At 43.3% G+C, this 23,419-nt stretch overlaps 1 protein-coding gene across 5 annotated transcripts in view; it reads right to left on the reverse strand.

Moving 5' to 3' along the window:
* The window catches only part of RREB1 (ras responsive element binding protein 1), a 97,985-nt gene that overhangs the window by 43,711 nt on the left and 30,855 nt on the right, over positions 1-23,419 (reverse strand). For all 5 annotated transcript variants that reach the window (XM_073567309.1, XM_073567287.1, XM_073567296.1 and 2 more), the window contains one exon: positions 2,917-3,037. In XM_073567309.1, coding sequence (XP_073423410.1) covers positions 2,917-3,037 — 121 coding nt within the window. The remainder of the gene's footprint in view (positions 1-2,916; positions 3,038-23,419) is intronic.

Here is a 23,419-nt window from a genome sequence, read left to right on the forward strand (position 1 = left end):
GTAAAATACTGACCAAATACTGATCATGTGAATGTGGCCTTATTCTATAACACAACATGACAGAAAGACAGAAGGTCACCCATATACAACCGATTAAAAGGAAGCCATCATGAGAAAATCACCTATTCTTTCAAATGTTTTTTTTTCTTTTTTTACAATTTGGCAATTCTTTTTCATATCACAAACTATATCAAAAATAAAACAGAAATCTTGCCATTTTCCTTCTGACTTCAAGCTTTTTTTTTCCCCCAACGTCCTCTTCCTGAAAACATCACAGGTATAAAAGCCACAGTGAACACACTGTGACCCTATCTTTTTTTTATTTATTTTTTTTTTTAAAGCATCTATAGACGTGTGCAAAAGTCATTTTGAAGAGAGAAGGAGCAGAGTCCGGTGTGGAATCACTTATTGTAAATGATGTATCCAGCTGTGTAGCGATGTTACCGGTCATGGCAATCCTGACATTTCTGATAAGGAGTCTGCTGAAAACTGGTCCTGAAAGTACAAGTCTAAAAAAGCCCATGTGGCCAGAGTGAGAATTGCAAGATTACTACTTTTGATTTTAAATAAAGATTGTGGTATGTAGAAAAAAAATGTTTTTTTTTTAATACATATAACACAAAGCCCTAAATTAAACGATGGATCATTTCTTGATAATGGCTTACCTTTACCATCAGCCAAACTCACCAGTTTCCGTGACAATCATCTGCATGGGGCAGGGTTGTCAACTTGACTTTAATTTTTCTGGATAGTTTACCAAAAAAAAAAAAAAAAAAAAACACAGACGGACCATATTTTTTCTGGATGCAGTTTGTATGTTCTCCCCATGTTTGCGTGGGTTTCCTCCAGGTTCTCCGGTTTACTCCCACATTCCAAAGACATACTGATAGGGAATTTAGATTGTGAGCCCCAATGGGGGCAGTGATGATAATGTGTGTAAAGCTGAGGGTGCTAAATAAATGAGTAAAATCTATTTATATAATTTTCTTGTAATGTTTTAACTTCCTGTTCTGTCCAGATGTCACCGTATCCCAGAATTCCAAGCGGCGGAAGTTCACCGACCGCCATATTAGGACACCCAAGTGATTGGGTGTCTCAATATGGAAACTGCTGCTGGTACCAACCTATTGCGCGGTATCACCAGCAGAACACCATCACACCACACACACACTCTATACGCTGTACGCAGCACTCACATACACTCACACTGCGGAACACTGTCGCGCTGCGCCTACGCAAATTCTGCGCAGGCGCAGTGATTCATTTGGCTGATCCCGGTGGCAGATGCGTGACGCGTCTACAGGCAGAGGAAGCCGGTCACCTTAAAGGGGTTTTCCCACGAACGAAAGTTCATTTTAAAAATTGTCTCGTGTCTGACCGTGTACAGAGCATACCACATCTCCTGGGCAGGGGAGGAAGCAAAAGACAATACTGACATTACAGCAGGGATCACAGAGGATTCATTTTGTGAGGTAAAATATTTCACTGACTGTTTTTAAACAATATTTTACCTCACAAAATGTATCCTCTGCGATCTCATGCTGTATTGTCTTTTTCTTCCTCCCCTGCCCAGGAGATGTGGTATGCTCTGTACATGGTCAGACACAGACAATTTTTAAAATGAACTTTTGTTCGTGGGAAAACCCCTTTAAATAGAAATTCCTCCTGACATGCTGTGCACTGACTGTTTAGTGATGGGGTACACAGGTCAAACAAGAGATGACATGAGAGGAAAAGACAGCAGATGGGGGAGAGAGAAAGCACACAGGGGTGAGACAGACAGAGCACAGGGGGAGACAACTCAAACAGGACAGCACATGAGGGGAGAACACAGCACAAGAAGGAGAAAGACAGCAGACAAGGGGGATAGCACATGGGGTAGACAGGTCAAAGAGAGCACAGACGGGAGAAGTCAGCACATGGGGAAAGAGAGAGTGGATAGGTGGGTGAGCACATGGGGGGGATTCTCAATGCTGCAAAGCCTGCCCCCATCGTGACATTGCCGCCCTCCCGATGCGATAGCAACGGGTCTCCATCTAGTAAATAAATAAATCATTGTCTACAGCCCATGATTCTGATAAAGACATTGGCTGCAGTCACTGTAAAATGTTGAATTACAGTCACAGACACTTTATATTTTTTTTTTTACAAACGGGACTAAAAAAGTGCAGTATTTTTAGAGACTGTCCTGGAATTTCTGGACAGTTGGCAACCCTGCTATGGGCTTTCTCTCCCAATAGATCATTTCAGGGTCGAAAGAAAACAGCTGCCGCCAGAGGCGTGGGCAAGAAACCAAGCAAGCTAGCCCAATTTTTTTGCTAATATAGCAACATTGCTTACTATGGCAAGAGTAAAAACTAAAGCTTAACAGAATAAAAGGCCCATTCTGTAACACAACTTTGTCGCAGTCACCCAATCACATCCTCTCCATAAATGATGCTACGATCAGGTAAGACACACACATGTATGTAGAATAGGCAATAGTTTGGTTTTGGAGTCACAGTTATTTCTGAGAACTAATCACTTTCCAAGGTTATCACCAGCCATGACCAAATAACTAAGAAATAAAATGTCATGTTTTCATCTCTATAACAGAAGAGCGTAGGCTATTACTGTGCTCCTCTCATTACATGACACTAGTGATGATATTGGACATACAATACATAAGGCTCGGTAATACAGCTCATCAAATTGTCACCATTATTCTCGTCAGCATCAGAGGCTGTCACTACATGTGTCATTGACCAAGTATGCAGAGGTGCTCCAACCAGTTGCATCAAATAGATCACATTCTTTTCAGGTGACAGGTTATAGAACGCGAGACGAGAGATTTTGCCGAATGACAAGATTAGATATAAATGAGAAGATGACATAATGTATCAAGGAAGTTCTACAAGATGGATTTTTTCAACTGACCTTCAACAACCAGACTGCTCCCTGGCCGCTGGAAAGGCTGGAACTGGCAGGGCCCAGTTGAAAAACTAGCTGGCAACATCCCTTCAATCCCTCCTCCAGCTGGGCACCAATACACTGCAGCCTGCGGAAGACAAGACAAAACATTACTTAGCATGTGCGTTTTGTGGTAAGGCAAAATAATCACATCATACAAGAAAGCTCAATATTGGTACATTGGTGTGGAAAGTTGTTCAAGTACAGCATGGTGATCAGCGAACGTGCTGGGATAAGGTGCTATGTTCCAGTCCCCGCAGCTGCATATGGAGAACTGAACTGGCATAGATGCTGGCTGGATCAAGATCCAAGAGATCTGGACAATGCTTACAAGTTCCATAAGAAAGAGTTTGTAACCGCTGCACATGCTCGGTCAGTGGTAGACTTTAGCAGTGGCCAGTCCCCTACGCAATGAGGAGTAAATAATAAAATGAATAGTGGAGACCATTTGAAACAATTTAAATCAAGCTTAAGATTTCTATGAGCAACAACTTCAATTTTCCTGTCTTATCTAATCAAAGGGTCTTCAGCTGTGCTATGTAGGCTACATCCTATGCACATTATCTGATCAACATAAGTGTAGTTTAGATGATGTAGCATTCCTCTATTTTTAAAGCCATGACGGCCTTATGGAGACAAATAACCCACATTTTACACAAATGCCGCTTCCTCACGAGAACGTTGGTGTCACGGGGTTACCGTGACAGTGTGGAGCCAGAAGACCACAGCGTCTGATTGCTCCTACTCCAGCGATGAGAAGAAGCACGTCTTCATTTTAAATGTGTTTATTCCTTCTGGCAGAACAGGGGTTAATTGGCCATGTTGGAAATCCCTGTGTTCACAGCTGAGCTCGGTTAGCCACTACTTTTCCCTATATAATCTGGGCTCTAATACAAATCCTTGTCAGAGCTAGCTTTATTGCTGCATGGCTAACGGAGGGATAGAAGTTCATATGAGAAGGAGAGTTGGAGGAGTTATCAGTGACTGTTGGGAGTTATCTGTGACTGTTGCTTTGTATGTATACGTGGTAATTCCTTATCCTTCTCTATTTTGGTTTATTCCCCTACCTCCACACCCCGGTGGATTCCTCTGCTATATGTGAGTGAAGATTTTGTATGCCTCAAGTTTTCTTTTAACCCTTGTTTGTGTTGCTTTGTCGGGTTGGTGTACTACGGTGCACAGTAGGGCCCCTCTACCCTGGGTGGGAGAAGAGAACAGATGGAAAGGCTCTCAGGAGAAAAGGCAAGGGCGGAGGCCCTGGCATCTTCACCATCTGAAGTGTCCCGGGTGCAGGGGGAGCTAGGGCACCCCCTAGTGTTAGGGACAGGGAAGGAGCCCCTGGTCCCAGGTCACCTGACAGCTGTCGTGACAGTTCGTGTGCACAAGCACAACATTCCTACAAGACTGTACACGGATGTATTGTGCACATAATTTATTTTCTCCACACCAGAATTGAGACAGATAAATGCTGTACTTCTGGTTTGTCATGTGAGCGCCTGAGGATGCTAGAACACATTCCTTGTCAAAGTTCACAAAATAAAGAGGAAGCCAGAATAGATGATGACCAAAAAAAAATACACTTCATTATTTTCACTCAGATTAGTTGCTGGCATCAAATTAAATGCAGTCAATCCAATACATGTCATTTAACCTGTAGCAATGCTTTTAATGAAAATGTGCAACGAGAAAAATGACCCATTGTATGAACAGGCCCTTTCACTGAAATTTACAGAGTATCTCTTCCAATTACTGCTGCTCCACTGGTTCTGGACCAAGTTCCCTTTTTTTGGAGCACTGTTTTCTAAAGGTACACCCCCTCCCAGGAATAAATACGCAATTTTTCCTTCAACTAACTGGGCGTATACCACATAACTTCTCTATAGGCATTTGCTTTTTCTCTTTTATGACACTGACCAATCAAAACACGGGTGAGTCAGAGGGAAAAAGGAAACACCGGCATAGAAGGTCACAGCTGAAGCCTGGTTCACCATGTTCTCTTTGCAGTCGCCACCTTCCTTCTTGTTATTGCGCGCAGGAGCAGCAGAGCTGGAGAGGCGGCGCACAGGTAAGCAGCAGGGCTGGAGAGGCGGCGTACAGGTGAGCACCAAGCAGGGCTGGAGAGGCGATGCACAGGTGAACACCAGGGCTGGAGAGCTGGCGCACAGGTGAGCAGCAAGCAGGGCTGGAGAGCCGGCGCACAGGTGAGCAGCAAGCAGGGCTGGAGAGCCGGCGCACAGGTGAGCAGCAAGCAGGGCTGGAGAGCCGGCGCACAGGAAAGCAGCAGGGCTGGAGAGCCTCCGCACAGGTAAGCAGCAGGGCTGGAGAGCCTGCGCACAGGTAAGCAGCAGGGCTGGAGAGCCGGCGCACAGGTAAGCAGCAGGGCTGGAGAGCCGGCGCACAGGTAAGCAGCAGGGCTGGAGAGCCGGCGCACAGGTAAGCAGCAGGGCTGGAGAGCCGGCGCACAGGTAAGCAGCAGGGCTGGAGAGCCGGCGCACAGGTAAGCAGCAGGGCTGGAGAGCCGGCGCACAGGTAAGCAGCAGGGCTGGAGAGCCGGCGCACAGGTAAGCAGCAGGGCTGGAGAGCCGGCGCACAGGTAAGCAGCAGGGCTGGAGAGCCGGCGCACAGGTAAGCAGCAGGGCTGGAGAGCCGGCGCACAGGTAAGCAGCAGGGCTGGAGAGCCGGCGCACAGGTAAGCAGCAGGGCTGGAGAGTCGGCGCACAGGTAAGCAGCAGGGCTGGAGAGTCGGCGCACAGGTAAGCAGCAGGGCTGGAGAGCCGGCGCACAGGTAAGCAGCAGGGCTGGAGAGCCGGCGCACAGGTAAACAGCAGGGCTGGAGAGCCGGCGCACAGGTAAGCAGCAGGGCTAGAGAGCCGGCGCACAGGTAAGCAGCAGGGCTGGAGAGCCGGCGCACAGGTAAGCAGCAGGGCTGGAGAGCCGGCGCACAGGTAAGCAGCAGGGCTGGAGAGCCGGCGCACAGGTAAGCAGCAGGGCTGGAGAGCCGGCGCACAGGTAAGCAGCAGGGCTGGAGAGCCGGCGCACAGGTAAGCAGCAGGGCTGGAGAGTCGGCGCACAGGTAAGCAGCAGGGCTGGAGAGTCGGCGCACAGGTAAGCAGCAGGGCTGGAGAGCCGGCGCACAGGTAAGCAGCAGGGCTGGAGAGCCGGCGCACAGGTAAACAGCAGGGCTGGAGAGCCGGCGCACAGGTAAGCAGCAGGGCTAGAGAGCCGGCGCACAGGTAAGCAGCAATCAGGGCTGGAGAGGTGGCGCACAGGTGAGCAGCATGGCTGGAGAGCTGTCGCACAGGTGAACAGCAAGCAGCGCTGGAGAGGCAGTGCACAGGTGAGCAGCAAGCAGGGATGGAGAGGCGGTGCACAGGTGAGCACCAAGCAGGGATGAAGAGGCGGTGAGCAAGCGGGCAGCAGGACTGGAAAGCTGGCATGCCGGAGAGCAGCATGGATGGACAGCTGGCACGCAGGACAGCAGCAGATCTGGAGAGGCAGTGAGCAAGAGAGCAGCTGGGCTGTTAAGCTGGCATGTAGGAGGACAGCAGGGCTGGACAGCCGATATGCAGAAGAGCTGCAGGGTTGGACAGCTGGCGCTCAGGAGAGCAGTAGTGCTAGAGAGCTAGCATACAGGAGAGCAGCAGGGCTGGAGAACAATAGCACGAAGATATGTGGCAACTGCAGAGTGCACAGTAGACAAATCTCCTATCCGAAGAACACAGTGAGCCAGGCTGCAGCCGTAATCTTCTCTGCGGGTGTTTCACTCTTTCCCACTCTATGACGTGGCTGTGTTTTGATTGGTCAAAACGACATAGGATGAAAAGCAAATGCCCACAGAGAAGTTCTGTGGCATATGTGCAGTTGATTGAAGGTAAAATATGCATCTTTATTACCTGGTAGACATAATTTTGGAAGGAAAACAGGAAAAAAAATGGAAAATAACTGTTCCAGAATCGAAGGAACAGTAGCAATTGGAGGAGATATGTTTTAAATTTAAAACATCCAATGAAAAGTCCCCTTTAAATCTAGATTAAAAAAAATCCTGAAATTTTGCAGTTTTCACACAGCACTCAGAAGCTGACATTTCGGACCTTTCGATAGTCATCTCATTATTATCACCTGAAGGATTACAATGAAAATTGACATACAGTGTAGGAAAACAATATAAGATTCGCCACTGACCATGATCATACAAGTTTAAAAAATAAATAAAATAAATATTAAAAAAAAAAAAAAAAAATCGCTATCCATGGAATTTAGTTATCACTCATGGTCTGACCGTTGGGACCCCCCAGTGATCTAGAGAAAGGGGCTCAGTAACATTGAGACAGAGGCTCTACATCCCTGTCCTGAACAGAGCAGAGGTGCACATGCGCAGTCTCTGATCAGTTTATTATCTATGGGACTGCTAACAACAGTGGTTTGCCATGTCATGCAGTCTCATAGCTAATGTATAGTGCAGAGATTGGGCATGAGCACATCTGCTCCATTCAGGGTGGGGTTACAGTCCCGTTCTCAGTAGTTTGAGGTTCCAGCTCTTGGACCCCCTGCGATCAGCAAGTTATCACCTACACTACTATATATAGGCGATAAAGGGTTATTCCCAAATCTATTTAAGCAACAGTTTGTAATCCAGATGTGTAAAAGCAAAATGACATGCATTCTGATCAAGTAACCTCCAGGGCGAAACGCAACATGCGATAAAACCTGCGTGGTCTTGAATGCTCCTGTGAAAATCCACACCTTGAATTATTGCCTAAATGTTATGGTGTTATAAAATCATTACCGTAATGGTATTATTCAATGGCTGTAATACAGAACCATCCAATAATATGTAATATACATTTGATTTCATGTTACTTTACTAAAAAGACAAAAAAAGTGGCCACGGCAAAAAATTGGAGTAAGACATAGGAGACCTGAGTATTTTTTTTTTTTTCGATGACACATATTTACAAACACTTTGAGATGAAAAATGACTTCACACAAAGTTAGGATGGAGCACAGGGCTGAATGCACTTTGCCTTGTATTCTCTGCAGTAAGGGCTAATGATTATATGCGGATGAAGCAATAGCCGGTGGAAACCTAGCGCAGCTCGGCCTCTGATGATGCTTTTCTTTCGTTGCCTTGTAAACCAGAACCCAACCCTTCTCTTCTCAAGAGATAAGAGCCCATCCTAGTGCGGGAGGTGCATTCTTGTGAAAGGGGTAGAGCATTACCCACTATTGATTATTATATAGCACCAAAGCTGCAATCATTTCTAGAAAACAAAACCTCAGTGGTACCGCTTATGGATTTCACCTCTCTTCCCAGCTCTGAAAAATCAATTAATTCTGCCTATTAAATTGGTGTAAAAGGGCAAAAAAAAACAAAACCTGAAGGTACAAAAGTAAACAAAAAAGATAAAGAAAAAGCAATGAATGAAGGAAGCAGGCATGAGAATAGTCCCTGTGCTACACCTTGATGAGGACTGCGTTCCTAGAACTAGGTTCCTTGATAGAAGTGCCTTCCTTTACTTAGTGTTCTCTTATGGAATGTGTGAAAACCAGTGCACTCTGGGGAGATTAACACCCTGCGTACCAGCCAATCCAAAGCCTCCATTCATTTACAAAGATCTCTTTGGCCTATAATCTGACAGAATGTAGCACATAATTACAGTCACGCTAATAGGAATAAGAAATAAACTGCAATGTTGCTCCAGCTGAACAATAAAAGTAGTAATTATGGCCGGTCTACCGAGAGAAGAGGAGCTGCAAACAGATAACTGGATGTTCTACAACAATGGGCCTTGACTACAAAGTAATATTTATATTTAGTCTAAAGGCCCTTTTACATTTAGCGATGCACCAGCGATCCGACCCGGTCAGGATCACTGGTGCATCGCTAAATGATCGCTAGTGTGCTGCCACACAAAGATCTCACAGCGATGCAGCAGCGACGCAGCGGACGATACTCACCTTTCACACACAGCGATCCTGGCGTCCTCCTGCCCGCATCCAGCGTCGCTCGTCATCACAGCAGGAAGCCCCAGCAGGAAACGGACGCCGAGAAATGGAGCCGGACATTCTCGCGCGATCAGCGATAACCAGCGGGGGAGCCGGTCGGAGGTAAGTATCACACATAGCGATATCGCTCTAACGTCACAAAATCGTTGACGTTATAGCGATATCGCTATGTGTAAAACCCCCTTAACAATACAGGACATTTATTTTATGTTTTCCAAAACATAGAACCCTACTAATAATCACACCACCCAGTAAATATGTATATACCAAAGGGATGTCATGACATTTAATAGCGTTTTCTAGGTTTTAGTAAATACATGTACTTCCAATGAAATAACATTTTAGGGGCATCTCAAAACCTTACGATGTACAAATACTCCACCCCCCACTCCCTAGAAATTTTACATCCATGTACATAAATCATTCGAGCTGGAGGTTTGCTGCCAAAAGGACCCCAGATGCAGGACGACGTGTGTCTCCGCCTCCTCCCCACATGGTTAGCCCAAAGACCATTAAGTAACTGTAAGTGTTGATTTTCTATCTTAGGCTATGTGCACACGCTAGCGTTTTTAAACGCTCAGGAAAAGGATCCCCTTCCCAGAAATCGCGCGTCTTTTTCCGCGCGTTTTTTGCGCGATTTTTGACGCGATTTCTGGGATCATTGGGGATGGCTAAAAACGCTCAGCAATGCGGAAATTAATGAGCATGCTGCGTTTTTAGCCGCTAAGCGATTCCTGAGCGGTTAAAAACGCATGCATTGGCACAAAAAGCCAAAAACGCATGCTAATTAATTTGATGCATCTTTTAAGCGTTTCTGCAGCGTCTGAGCCGGCTCAAACGCTGCGGAAACGCTTAAAAAAACGCATCATGTGCACACAGCCTAAGCCTAAGGCTATGTGCACACGTAGCGTTTTAAAACGCTCACTAAAAACCGGACTCCTTCCCAGAAATCGCGCGTTTTTTTCCGTGCAATTTCACCGCGATTATGATTGCGATTTTGCCGTGATTTTCGCGTGCGTTATTCAAGCACTTTCCAAGCGATTTGAAGCATCGCCTGGAAAGTGATTGACAGGTTGGTCACACTCGTCAAACATAGTGTTTGACAAGTGTGACCAGGTTTTTACTATTGAGGCCGCCTATGTTAAAATGCTAAAAAAAAAATAATAAAAAAATCGGGGTATATTTACCTTCCGGCGTCCCGCGCTGCATTCCCGGGCCTCAGCGTTCCCAGTAATGCCTTGCGAGACCTGTGATGACGTAGTCTCGCATTGCTATAGCGATCTCGTGAGACCGCTAGAGTAACGCGAGACTACGTCATTACAGGGCCTTGCCGCAAGGCATTACTGGGAACGCTAGGCCGGGAATGCAGTGCGGGACACCAGAAGGTAAATATACCCCGATTTTTTATTTTTTATTCTTTTTTTTACAGGGGTATGGTACCCAGTGCCTGGAGGGCAGTCTCCTCTCCTCCACATCGTGGGTACCAACCGCACATGAGACGCTTAACTTCCTGCATGGTGGGCATAGCCACATGCATGAAGTAAGTGATTCTCATGCATTCCTATGGGTGCGGAATCGCGGCAATTCTTTGCGATTCCGCACAAAAGAATGAGCATGCTGCGATTTTTTCTGCGAAGCGATTCCGCCGCGGAAAAAAGCGCAGCATTAGCACAGCATGTGCAGAATACCATAGGAATGCATGGGGGCGTTCTGTACACGATTTTTAAGCGTTTTTGCGCCGAAAATCGCAGCAAAAACGCTTAAAAATCGCTACGTGTGCACACAGCCTAAGGCTTAGGCTGTGTGCACACGATGCGTTTTTTTAAGCGTTTCCGCAGCGTTTGAGCCGGCTCAGACGCTGCAGAAACGCTTAAAAGATGCATCAAATTAATTAGCATGCGTTTTTGGCTTTCTGTGCCAATGCATGCGTTTTTAACCGCTCAGGAATCGCTTAGCGGCTAATAACGCAGCATGCTCATTAATTTCCGCACTCCTGAGCGTTTTTAGCCATCCCCAATGATCCCAGAAATCGCGTGTCAAAAAACGCGTCAAAAATCGCGCAACAAACGCGCAGAAAAAGACGCGCGATTTCTGGGAAGGGGATCCTTTTCCTGAGCGTTTAAAAACGCTAGCGTGTGCACATAGCCGTAATCACATTTATTTTATATTTGCATTGTACATATCTAATGTCTTAACTTTGTAACATCTTTTATCTGTGTAATCACTGCCCGCCTTTTTGGGAATAAATTATAAAACTTATTAGTCTGTCTTCATGCTCTAAAAACGAACACGTGTCTTTAAGATAATTGCTACTGAATTGGGTTGGCTTTGAACCCCTCTATTAAGTTTATAACTTAATCAGAGAAACTCTGGAGCTGGTGGCGGCAAAGTGTGATCTGGGCCCTGGGCACTGCTGAGAATGATGGAAGGGAGTTTATAAACTAATTGGGTGGCTGCGGCCAGAACATTTTATAATGCCCTCACTGCAGCGTGCCAGGTGGCCAGACCTTATTGAAGCAGCCGGCTGGTGACTAATTAACCCAGGTGTAGTTCCCTGACTGACCAGAGGGTAAAGGGGGCTCCAGAGAGCTGCGAGTTCCAAAGTGGAACTGAAAAGTTTTGTGAAGTATTGTGGGCAGTGGTGGGACAACCAAAATAACCCCCCTGCGATAAATTGTTAGGGTAAGACTAGCTTGCTGTTTTTTTCTATCACATGGTGCCAGCGGTGGGTTAACTAAGAAACTCCCCTGTGCCTGTGATAGCCGTGTGTCAGCAGTGCGTCGCATCCCCGCATCCCCTGTCCGTGACATACCGGTGTTAGTGGTGGGACTGTGACATCAGTCCAGAGCCTCTCACCTAGCCAAATCAGTTCTCATACTTTGCACTGACGAGAGCCAATAGCTCGAAACACAGTGTCTGCAAATTGAGATTCTGATTTGGCTTTTATCCTAAGTCATATTACAAGACTCGTTAAAGGGTTGATTGTGATTTGTAGGATCGCTACTACCAACAGGTGGCACTATAGAGTTCAAGTCCTCTTTTTCTCTGAATAGGCAATTTGCATAAATCACAGAGAATTTCCAGTTGGGGCTGTGTCCTGAAAAACACACACTGTCAATCAGTACTGACCCAACCAACGTATAGACGGGCACCATTCCTTTTATCACAGTTTATCATCCATTTGCAAGTTCATTCGAGAGAAAGAGAGCAAGAAAAAGAAAGAGCGCAAGAGAGAGAGACAAAGAAAGAAAATGAGAGAGAGAGAGAGAGAAAAACACGTGAGAAAGAAAAAGAGAAAAGGAAAAAAAAAGAAAGAAAAAAAAGAGAGAGAGAAAGAGAGAGAGAAAGAAAGAAAGAAAGAGAAAGAAAGAAAGAAAGAAAGAGAAAGAAAGAAAGAAAGAAAGAAAGAGGGGAAAGAAAGAAAGAGGGGAAAGAAAGAAAGAGGGGAAAGAAAGAAAGAGGGGAAAGAAAGAAAGAGAGAAAGAAAGAAAGAACACGTTAGAAAGAGAAAAAAAGGAAGAGAAAAGGAAAGAAAAAAAGAAAAAACTTGTAAATAGCGTTAGCAAATCCCAATCACCCAAAGTTAGTCAATGTAGTAAATTCCACTGACAGAAGGTGGTCCTAGACTGTTAAGACAGGTGAGCATGTGCAGTAGGTGGCTCTGCTACTGTGACCTGGAAATAGCTGGAGTACATGGTGCAGATTATCTCCAAGTCACAGCATTAGAAACACCTACTGCACATGCTCACAAAGCACCTGTCATACAAAACAGCCTAGGCCCGATTTCTCAGTGTGACAAGGCAGCAGCTATTTTAATGAAATATAATGGTTATCTTAGACAAAACAATTGGGATTAGCCCAGTAAAACCAGCAAGGAATTTAAATTAGGACTTTTTTCTTTTCCAAAAGAACCCCTTTAAGAAAAACCGGAAGATACTAAAATAAAACATATTCAGGAGTTATAAATCCATGAAAACAGTGTACAACCAACTGTATTTTTAAGACAATATGCTCCAATGCTCCGCATCATAGTGCACAAAGGTTTTCCTATTAAGCTATGTGCACACATATGCAGAAAATTTCTGCATGAAAACAGGACTCCTTCTTAGAAAACGCACTTTTTTTCCACGCGTTTTTCATGCGCAGAAAACGGGTGTTTTCATGCGTTTTTTTTCCGAAGCGGTCCCAGTCTCATAGAAAATAGTTAGAAATGCGGATTTTTCCGCAAAATTAAAGAGCATGCTGCGTTTTTTACAGCAATCTGTTTTTTTCGCGGAAAAAAACGTATCAATATGCACAGAAAGTGCAGAATTCATTAAAATGAACGGGATGCTTCTTTTAAGCGTTTTTTGCCGGTAAAAACGCTTAAAAAATGCTTACGTGTGCACACACCCTTAGGCTATGTGCCCACGTTGCTTTTTTGATGCAGAATATTCCTGAGCAGAAACGCACACCTTCTTCCAGGGAAAATTAGTGCGTTTTACAACGCATTTTTGACGCTTTTGTTAAGCGTTTTAGCATGCGTCTTCCTATGCGTATTTGCAATACAACTGTATCAAAATTTATGAACAAGCTGCGTTTTTTCCGCTAAGCGTTTCCGCAGCGGAAAAAAAATGCACCATTAGCACAACATGTGCGGATTCAATTATGATAACATGGGATGCGTTTCTTAAGCGTTTTTATGGCAGAAACGCGCGTCTAAAAGCGCCGCAGAAACACTTAAGGCCTCTTTCACACTTCAGTTTTTTACAATCAGTCACAATCCGCCAGGTTTTGAAAAAAATGGATCCGCAATTTTCTTTTGAGGATCCGTTTTTTTCCCCATTGACTTTCATTAATGGCGGATTGTGACGGATTGCCGTCCGTTGCATCCGTTTTTTTTGAGGATCCGCCAAAAGTTGCTGTCCGTCACCATCCTCAAAGATTTCATATCTCTCTCTCTCTCCTTTTCCAGGCTGCGATTCCTTTAAAATTCTTCATTTGTCGGATCCGCCAAAAAAAACAAAAACGGACAGGTGGCATCCGTTGTCATCAGTACTAAAACGGATCCGCCATCCGTCCTTTTGGCGGATTTTGACTGATGCAAAAAACTGAAGTGTGAAAGAGGCCTAACCCCGCTGTTATGTTCGGTCAAAAACGACCGATTTTGAACTTTAATATTTTTTAAAATATTCAAGATGCGGTTCTGAAACTTGTGGTTGATTGACTTTTCCCTCATTTGAGGGGTTCTTACTATGGGTACCTTTTTTTTTGTTTACTTTTTGAGCCACAATTTTTTATACACTTGTACTGTTTGGTCAAAAATGACCGATAGCCTTTTATAGTGATCTCCAGCCATTTTATGAGTAAAATAAAAGAGCTATAATCTCATTTTGGTCTATATATTACACCTACTACTATTTATCAATTTATTTAGGTCCTTTTGGTCCATGCAGATTTACACATACATTCATTTTCTCATTACAATGCTGCTGATGGATTACCTTCCAGTATAGTTATGTGCCAAATATTTTTACCCTGCTGTTCATATAAAATAGTTCAATTCAGTTCTCAACATTTCATATTGTAAATGAACATATTCTCTTTTTTTTACTTGTGTTCCCTGATCTAATTTCTGTGAAATGCTGACCTGAAAGAGTACTAATAAATTTGGTCTGAAAAGTGTGTTTGCTGTACTCTGAGCTCTTATCCTAAAGGGTGGGGGGTGTTTTATTTTATCTTATCAGTAGACAATTGCCATAGTAGTCTATCCATTTTCAGTCCAGCTGGAGAGAGCAGAGGACATATACAGACAGAGTTTTGAAGGATCATCGTTACAGATATGTAGCAGATAAACAATTTTTTTTATTGTCAAAGTATTCAATTCTTTTGATTAGATGGTATAGTGTAAGGGCCCCGTCACACATAGCGACTCACCAGTGACCCCGACAACGATATCAACTTGTCAGGATCGCTGGTGAGATGCCAAACAGACAGCTTCACCAGCGATCAGCACCAGCAACGCCGAGCGCCCAGCGTCGCTACTCGCTGTGCACGTTAGTTACCAGTGCCTGATGCAGGAAGCTGGTAACTAAGGTACACATCGGGTTTCTAATCAGCGCTCGTCACTTAGAAACCCGATGTGTACCTTGGTTACCAGCTTCCTGCATCAGCACGCTGGTAATTAAGGTACACATTGGGTTTCTAAGTGACGTGCGCTGCTTAGAAACCCTGTGTTTACCTTAGTTACCAGCACACTGATCGCTGGTCTCCCGCCTGTCACACGCAGCGATGCGTGCTGGCCAGCGCGAGACCAGCAATCAAAGAAATGTCCAGGGCATTCCAACAACGATCAGCGATACTGACAGGGGGCCGGTCGCTGGTCAGTGTCACACACACAACGATCTCACTGGTGAGATCGCTGTTGCGTCACAAAAATCGTGACTCAGCAGCGATCTCGCTAGCGAGATCGCTATGTGTGACGGGGCTTAAAGCAGCACTTAATAGAATGAGTGCATGCTTATATTGATGGTCTTGTTTGCGACGCTCCAGCATCACAATCACAGTGGATTTCTCAATGTGTGATGGGGCCCCAATTGTGTTTATTGTTGTAAAACTGGTAATAGTTTGTTCTCTCAATGTATTATTGTTTATGTATATATTTTATTTTTTCATTCCAGAGTGTTGCCTCTTTGCATAATGAGAAAACGTATATTGACTGAAGCAGATTTGGAGGACCTTGCAAACACCTCTAATTCTGATGATGATGCCCCACTTGAGAATGTGTCCGAAGAGGAGGACCACATAAGTGATGGGGAATTCAATGCAGAGCAATCTGATTCTGAAGTGGAATCTGTTGAGGAAACCCAGACAACTAGTGGGATGCAAAAAATCCTTTCAAAGAACAAAGATGTCGTTTGGAACCTGCAGCCTTTTACTCAGACTGGTAGACTCTCTTCTAGAGATGTCATAAAAGGTACGCCTGGTCCTACCAGGTATGCTATATCAAGAATTGATGACATACAATCTGCATACAAATTGTTTATAAATATTCCCATACAAAACATCATAATCCAAATGTCCAACATTGAGGGACAACAAGTTTATGGCGAGAAATGGAAGACTTTAGATTTGACAGCTCTAAATGCTTTCATAGGATTACTACTGTGAGCAGGAGTCTACAGATCATCTGGTGAGTCAACCAGTAGTTTATGGCATTCAGAAACTGGTTGCCACATATTTAGGGCCACAATGTCTGTGGAAAGATTTCATCAAATTTCAATAGTCCTTCGTTTTGATAATAAAATCAATCGAATTGATAGAAGAGCCACAGACAAACTTGCCCCTATTAGAGATTTGTGGAACAAATGGGTCGAAATTCTACCAATATTTTATAATCCTGGTGACAATGTGACTGTAGATGAGCAATTGGTCTCGTTCAGAGGTAGGTGTCCGTTCAGGCAGTATATTCCAAGTAAGCCTGCAAAGTACGGCATCAAAATATGGACTCTGCGACAGCAAAAGTGCGTATGCTCTAAATGCACAGGTATACATAGGAAAACAAGCTGCAGAAAGAGACGAAAAAAATCAAGGTATGCGAGTAGTCTTGGATTTGACCCAGGGACTCAAAGGACAAAATGTCACATGCGACAATTTTTTTTACATCATATCAATTAGGGCAGATGTTGATGAAAAGAAAAATGACCATGATGGGTACTATTAGAAAAAATAAGCCAGAACTGCCGCAAGGTATTCTCAGTAAGAGAGACATTTATAGTTCTATGTTTTATTTTACTAAGGATACCACAGTAGTTTCTTACGTCCCAAAGAAACACAAGCAGGTAATTCTGATGAGCACAATTCATCATGATAGTAATAGAGACGACAGAAAACCGGACATCATTTTACATTTTAATGCTACAAAACGGGCTGCTGATACTCTAGATCAACTGATAGGCACTTACACCTGTAAGCGCAAAACAAATCGGTGGCCAATGGTGATTTTTTACAATAGGCTTGATGTGTCAGCATACAATGCATTCGTGCTATGGAAGGAAATAGACCCAAATTGGAACAAAAATAAACTATATAAGAGAAGACTTTTTATAGAGGAGTTGGGAAAATCACTGGTTAGCCCATATATTGCAGAACAAAAGGTAACACCCAGAGTTGATGGAGCGGCAGCAATTGTCCACAGGATCCAACAGCAAGATAAAGAAAGTGAACTAAAGGGGGTTGTGATTTTGTGACGCAGCAGCGATATTGCTAGCGATATCGCTATGTGTGATACTTACCTCCGACTGGCTCCCCCGCTATCTGTCGCTGATCGCGCACCTCCATTTCTCGTCGGGCGCTTCCTGCTGGGCTTCCTGTGGCGCCGACGAGCGACGCGTGGACGCGGATGGAGCACTTCAGGATCGTCGCGTCTGAAAGGCAAGTACGACCGCTGCTGCGTCGCTACATCACTGGTGAGATCTGCCTGTTTGGCAGCTCACTAGCGACCATTTAGCGATGAACCAGCGATCCTGACCGGGTCGTATCGTGGTCGGGATCGATGGTGCATCGCTAAATGTAAAGGGGCCTTAACAGCTTCCACCAGCACTGCTACAATACCCACGGACGCCGCCAGCAACGCAACCAGCCTAAAACCGAAACGAAGAGACTTCTGTCCAACATCAAGCAATCACAAATCAAATGTGATATGTTACAGATGTGAAAAATATTTATGCAAAAGACATGTCAATTATACCTGTGACAATTGCAAAAAGTAAATCTTGCACGTGTGACTTATTTATCATTTTACATAAAAAAAACTGAACTGTTAATTTTTTTTGTTGGAAAATAATATAATTACATTTAGTTTATTGTTATTAGTTATAGTTTACAGTTGGATAATTATTTTTGTATGTGCAAATATGCAATATGCATAAATATTCCAATAAAGCCATGTTAAATGCTTTGACACAAAAAAATAAAAAGTTTTTCTTTCCATTTTTCATTTGTTTATAAACAACCAGGTTCACATACAATATAATACTGCAAAAATTATTCAATTAAAACACTTAAATTAGCTAAAAATCAAGACTTTATTAGGTCCGGTCAAAAATGACCAGAACATAACAAGCGTATAGTGGTAACGAACAGAATAGCAGGGTTAAAAAACGCAGCATGGGCACACAGCCTTACCCTTGGAAAATCAGGACAATAAAAGTTCAAACTAAAAGTGACCAGTTTTTGCTCTTCTTTAATTTCCCTCTGTTCCTGAGTGTTCATTTTTTTGCTCTATATAAATTCTCCATACGGTTTCAGAGATATGGGCCTGCTTACTGATCTTGGGTGCTGATAAGAGGGGAATTATGCAGAGCAGCATGAGGACACACCCCTAGAGATTACCGTAAGCCACACACCCTTGTAAAGGTTACAAATATTAGCAATACAGAGTGGGCCATATATATGGATACACGTAAATAAAATGGGAATGGTTGGTTACCCAGATCGGCGTGCTTAATTTTCAGAATGGGCAAAACTAAAATTGGAACAGGACCCTCAGTTACACAGAACATTCTGTTCTGTGATGAGGCAAACTTTTTTGGTTGGGCCATTTATATGGTACTGCGTTTACCAGACATCACCACAATTTCTATCCGCTCCTCACTTAACCTCTGCGACATGTCAATGGCTGTAAACAAAGAGAAACTTGTAAATAACTCATGAAGGAATAACGTTACATTAAAACCAAGCACACCACTGTTTTTCTTGTGAAATTCTCAATAAGTTTGATGTGTCACATGACCCTCTTCCCATTGGAAAAAATAAAGTTGGATCCAAAATGGCCGACTTCAAATTGGCCGCCATGGTCACCTCCCATCTTGAAAAGTATTTCCCTCCCATATACTAATGTGCCACAAACAGGAAGTTGATATCACCAACCACTCCCATTTTATTTAGGTGTATCCATATAAATGGCCCACCCTGTAGATGAAAAAGTCATATCTCTGGAACCTTATGGAGAAATTTATGACACAAAAATGGGAAAACTCATGGGAGGAGCAGGAATAAAATAAGCAAAAAAAAAAAAAATGTTCAATTTTGACCTAGAAACAGGTTTTATTTAAATCCCTGTAGGTGGGTTTTACAAAAAGATGGGGTTGAATGATAATGTCGGAAAAATTCTGTTTTGTGCATTGCTGGATATAAAGTGAAGCGACAGTAAGTTGTCCGTAAGGGAGGTTGTAAACAGAAATGGTGGAGTCTTTAGCTGGAGGAGGCAGCAGGACAACCCTATACGCTGGTTAGGAGATGGATTTCCTGCTGCTGTGAACCATCCTGCTACTCTTGGCCGACGAGGACTGTTCAGCTGCTTTAAATATTACTCTGCAGAGCTTTGGATCACTGCCCAAGGGAAGATCTTCCCAGAAGCCTTTTCAGCAGCCTGATGCTTAAAGAGAAGGTCAGAAAACTTATGGACACCACTATCCAGAAATGGAGGCCACAGGTATTGGAAAGGAACCGCAGAAGCAGCACAAGAAAAGCTACAGCAAGGTTCACAGGCCAATAAAACCACTGCATCAGCACAGTGCCAAAGAGGTCTGGGTTTATGGAAGACCCTGTTTATCATAAACTGAAAACCCCTTCTACTGGGAGAGGACTGAGGAGGCCTGTTTACAAAGGGAAAAGAGTGCAAGACATTTCTTGCATTGTGTTGTACAGCAGAGGCAACAATGGATCCCTGTGTAACACTATACCCAGAAACAAACCTTGCAGCATCATCAGGAAGCATCAAGACAACAGCTTCCTGGGCAGCACAACAGTGCCTGACACTGTACCATTCAACACCTACAACTGTCTGCATCCTTCCCTCCCCCAATGCAAAGCACTCTGTTGTTTGCACACAGGGAAGAAGCAGAGCACAGAGGTTACTGCAGCTGTTTAGTAACGGACATTGAATCCTTCTCCTCCATCCACTGTAACCTGCCCGGATCTGCCATTCATAGCTTTTTTTCAAATGATCACCAAAAAAAACAAAAACAGCTGAGCATGCATAATCATGGGGGCTGTGGCAGATAACAGACTAGTCAATGAGCAGACCCATAAGGGCCCCCAAAATCTAGATACACAGCTGTCGGCCTTAGCCGACCGTCATCTCGCCCGACTCCTCTATACACAGGAGGAGCAGCTCCCCTGTTCTGTACAAGAGCCGAGACTCGTCGCAACAATGAATCTGCAGTCCAAAATTGGACATGCAGAATATATATTATATATAATTAGACTGTTGTATGTGCCTGCCAATATTGACAGGTTTAGACAATGTTGGCCTAATGTGTTTGGGCGTGTTTAGCGTATGTTCAGTTTTTTTAACTATGGATTTTCAGCCAGAAAAATCTATAAAGCAAAGATTTTTGGGGGGCAAATTTCAATCATTTCAGATGAATCTGTTCCATTTTTTTCTCCCATTACATGCAAAAAAATTAAAGTTAGAGACTGAACAAATACAGATGAAAAAAAATGATTATCAGACAAGTCCATAACTAAAGATAATACAATGTAGAAAAACAAATGTAGGAACATGTGGGGAAAAAAGTGTATTGTACATCCAAAGCCACTTTTATACAAAATGATACATGAACCCTAAAACAAATATGTTCAGTATACATGTGACTTTTTTTTGTAAACTCTAAACTTTAAAACATCATAAATACTAAAATTTACAAACCTAGACAGATTCATCAACACTACATGGACCGATGGAACTTTAGGGTTAATGCAACATCACAGATGCTTATCGTGTATAGTAGGACCATGGAATGTAGACAATTCCTCCGATGAGGCATCCCTGTCATGTACAGACACATTTCTACATTAGCGATCACCTAAAAGTTACCGTATACTCCGGATTTTTTTTTCTTTGTAATTACAAAGAGACTTATATGAAGGATGGCACCAGAAATGTGTAGAATTGCTTTAGGTGGAGTAAAAGATGCCTAGTACATACTAGATGCTACTCTCAATATAATTACTGGTCCTTCTGACCCAATTGTTGGTTTTACTGCCTCATTTTGGAGAACAATGCTCAACACCTTGTCAGACTCCTCTATTGTCTGCCATTCACTACCTTTACCCATTTGCTGCCTCTTATATGTATATGAACACTTGGCACTGCATTGTATGGAAGGCTTGTGCAACAATTTAACAGGAGTTGATCATTTGCAAAATAATAGCATGTTCACATGGGGTGGAGACACTGCAGATTTTCCCACCAGTGTTACTGTATAGGCAAATTGGATGGGGTTTGTTCCAGCAAATGGGCAATCACTACATGTGTCGTGGCTGTAGAACAGCAGGCGCGGTGACTCGAACATATTATTCGACAGTCGGTTAGCACCTGGACATGCGCGGATAACACCTCATCCCAGCACGTTCGCTCATCACTAAAGTACACTGCATGATAATCGGTAAAGAACGTTACCAAGAACGCTTGTTTAGTAATAATCGTGCAGTGTAAACAGGCTGCCGTTCAACTGACAAACGAGCAAACGCTCATTCATTGGGGAAAGGACTTTTTGTGTTGCCTAAAAGATCATCGTTCTTGACAGCACATAATCCTGGGAAACAAGACCAGCACGGCTGACAATAATGGCAGCCCATGAACACCGAGCTATCTAATAGGGATTGTCCATCGCGTATGTGAAGAGGTATGACAGTGTAAACATGTTGCAGGTCGGCGGTTGCTTAACGTTGCACATCGCACAGTGGAAATGCGCCCTTACTACGGAAAGAGTAACTGCATTGTAACATTTCTGAAAACAGCGTCAGGAGAGAAGGAAGACAAGAAGACTTTCCAATGTGTCAAAGACACTTGCATACTGTATCTATAAATAAGAATACAAGCCACAGCAAGCATTCATTTACTGTACGGCTACATATGGAGACAATCAGAAGGGTTGAGAATTGTCCGAGGACTGAGTCTTTGGAAGGATACAAGAAGTCAATATTTACAAATAAGAGCTATCATCTAACGTTTCAATTTAGGGGTTGTAGGTTCACGCTACATATTGTGTATTACAAAGTCGATATTGCCGTCTAGTCCATGACGCTAGATATTTCAGCTCAGTATGTGCATAGCACAAAGAGCGCACAGTGTGGAGGTCGACTGCAGTGTTTTACAGTACAGGGTCTCAAGACAAGGATAGCATTTGTCTGCCTGAGAGCGCCATTCTGCAAGTAATGACTTACAGCTGGAGCACGCTGTCCGCTCGCATCATCTGCCTCTCAAAGCCTTTATTAAATCTGGGCTCTTTTCACTATCCTTAAATTCCCTCAGTTGCTTGGCTGGACCAGGAGTGCTAGAAGTCATGGGAATATCTGCGTCAATGTGCTTTGTGTCCATCTCATTAGGGATTTCCATACATTACAAGCACAAGGCTTATACATCTTATCAATCATACAAGTAGCTCCAGGGATCTTTAAGAGCCTGAGCGCATGTTAACAACTTTTTTTTTTTTCTACCACTTGAAAATATCTTTAGAAAATTAATTGTGATGGGAAATCCACATAAGGCAGACATATCACCTATTGTGGAGAGGATAGCCACATGCAGTAATTATGCTGGCCACTAAATGGTTCTAATCTGCATGTGGAATCCCAGTAATTTAAAGGGGTATTCCAATTTACAAGATTTCAACATGTGCAGCGGATGTAAGCGACACATCGATTCAGAAGAACTATACTAAATTTCTTATTGAAGGTAATTATTATTATTACTACACCTACTACATTTTGGGATAGGATCTTGGAGACTGGAAAACCTCTAACTCTCACACCTTTTTTTCCCCTACTGCCTAATCTAAAGTTTTAGTCTTTTTTTATAGCATTTTTAATGTGTGGAATTTTTGACAGATTTAAATCAAGTAAAATAACTTATTGGAAAGATGTTGCAAAAAACACCATACCCAGCAAGATGCATATTGGGGGGAAAAAAACAGAAAGCACACCACGGACTCAAAAATGCCACTAACAAAAAAACAAACAGAACAATTACATTTCAAGAGACTTCAAAGTATTTAAAAAGAAAAAAAAAACAGCGCTGCACATGAATCGAGCTTTATGTTAGGTTCACAACAATGCAATTTTAACATTTGTCACTCTAGGCTGTGCAGACATGTTATGGTCACGTGGCTTTTTTTGTCTGAATAAAGTGAACTAATTAAGAAATTCTGTAAAAAAAGTTTAATTACTATAGTGTTGATTGATATCTATCTATATATGGTTTTCACCAACGATCCCATTATCTTGAAGATCAGATAACACAACTAGACCGAAATAGAAATGAAAAAAAGTCAAAGAGAAAAAACAAAGCAGGCTCCAAAAGCATCATTCATCTGCAACATAAAAGTAGGACACAGTACCAGCATCATGTGCTTTTCCAAGATTTGGAAGTCACATGAGATTTGTAACAGGAGAATGGCAGAGAAGGAGAACGAGCTCA

This window comes from Dendrobates tinctorius, unplaced genomic scaffold (assembly GCF_039654945.1).
Source record: "Dendrobates tinctorius isolate UK_male_01 unplaced genomic scaffold, ASM3965494v1 ptg000004l, whole genome shotgun sequence".
In the NCBI taxonomy this organism is placed as follows: Eukaryota; Metazoa; Chordata; class Amphibia; order Anura; family Dendrobatidae; genus Dendrobates; species Dendrobates tinctorius.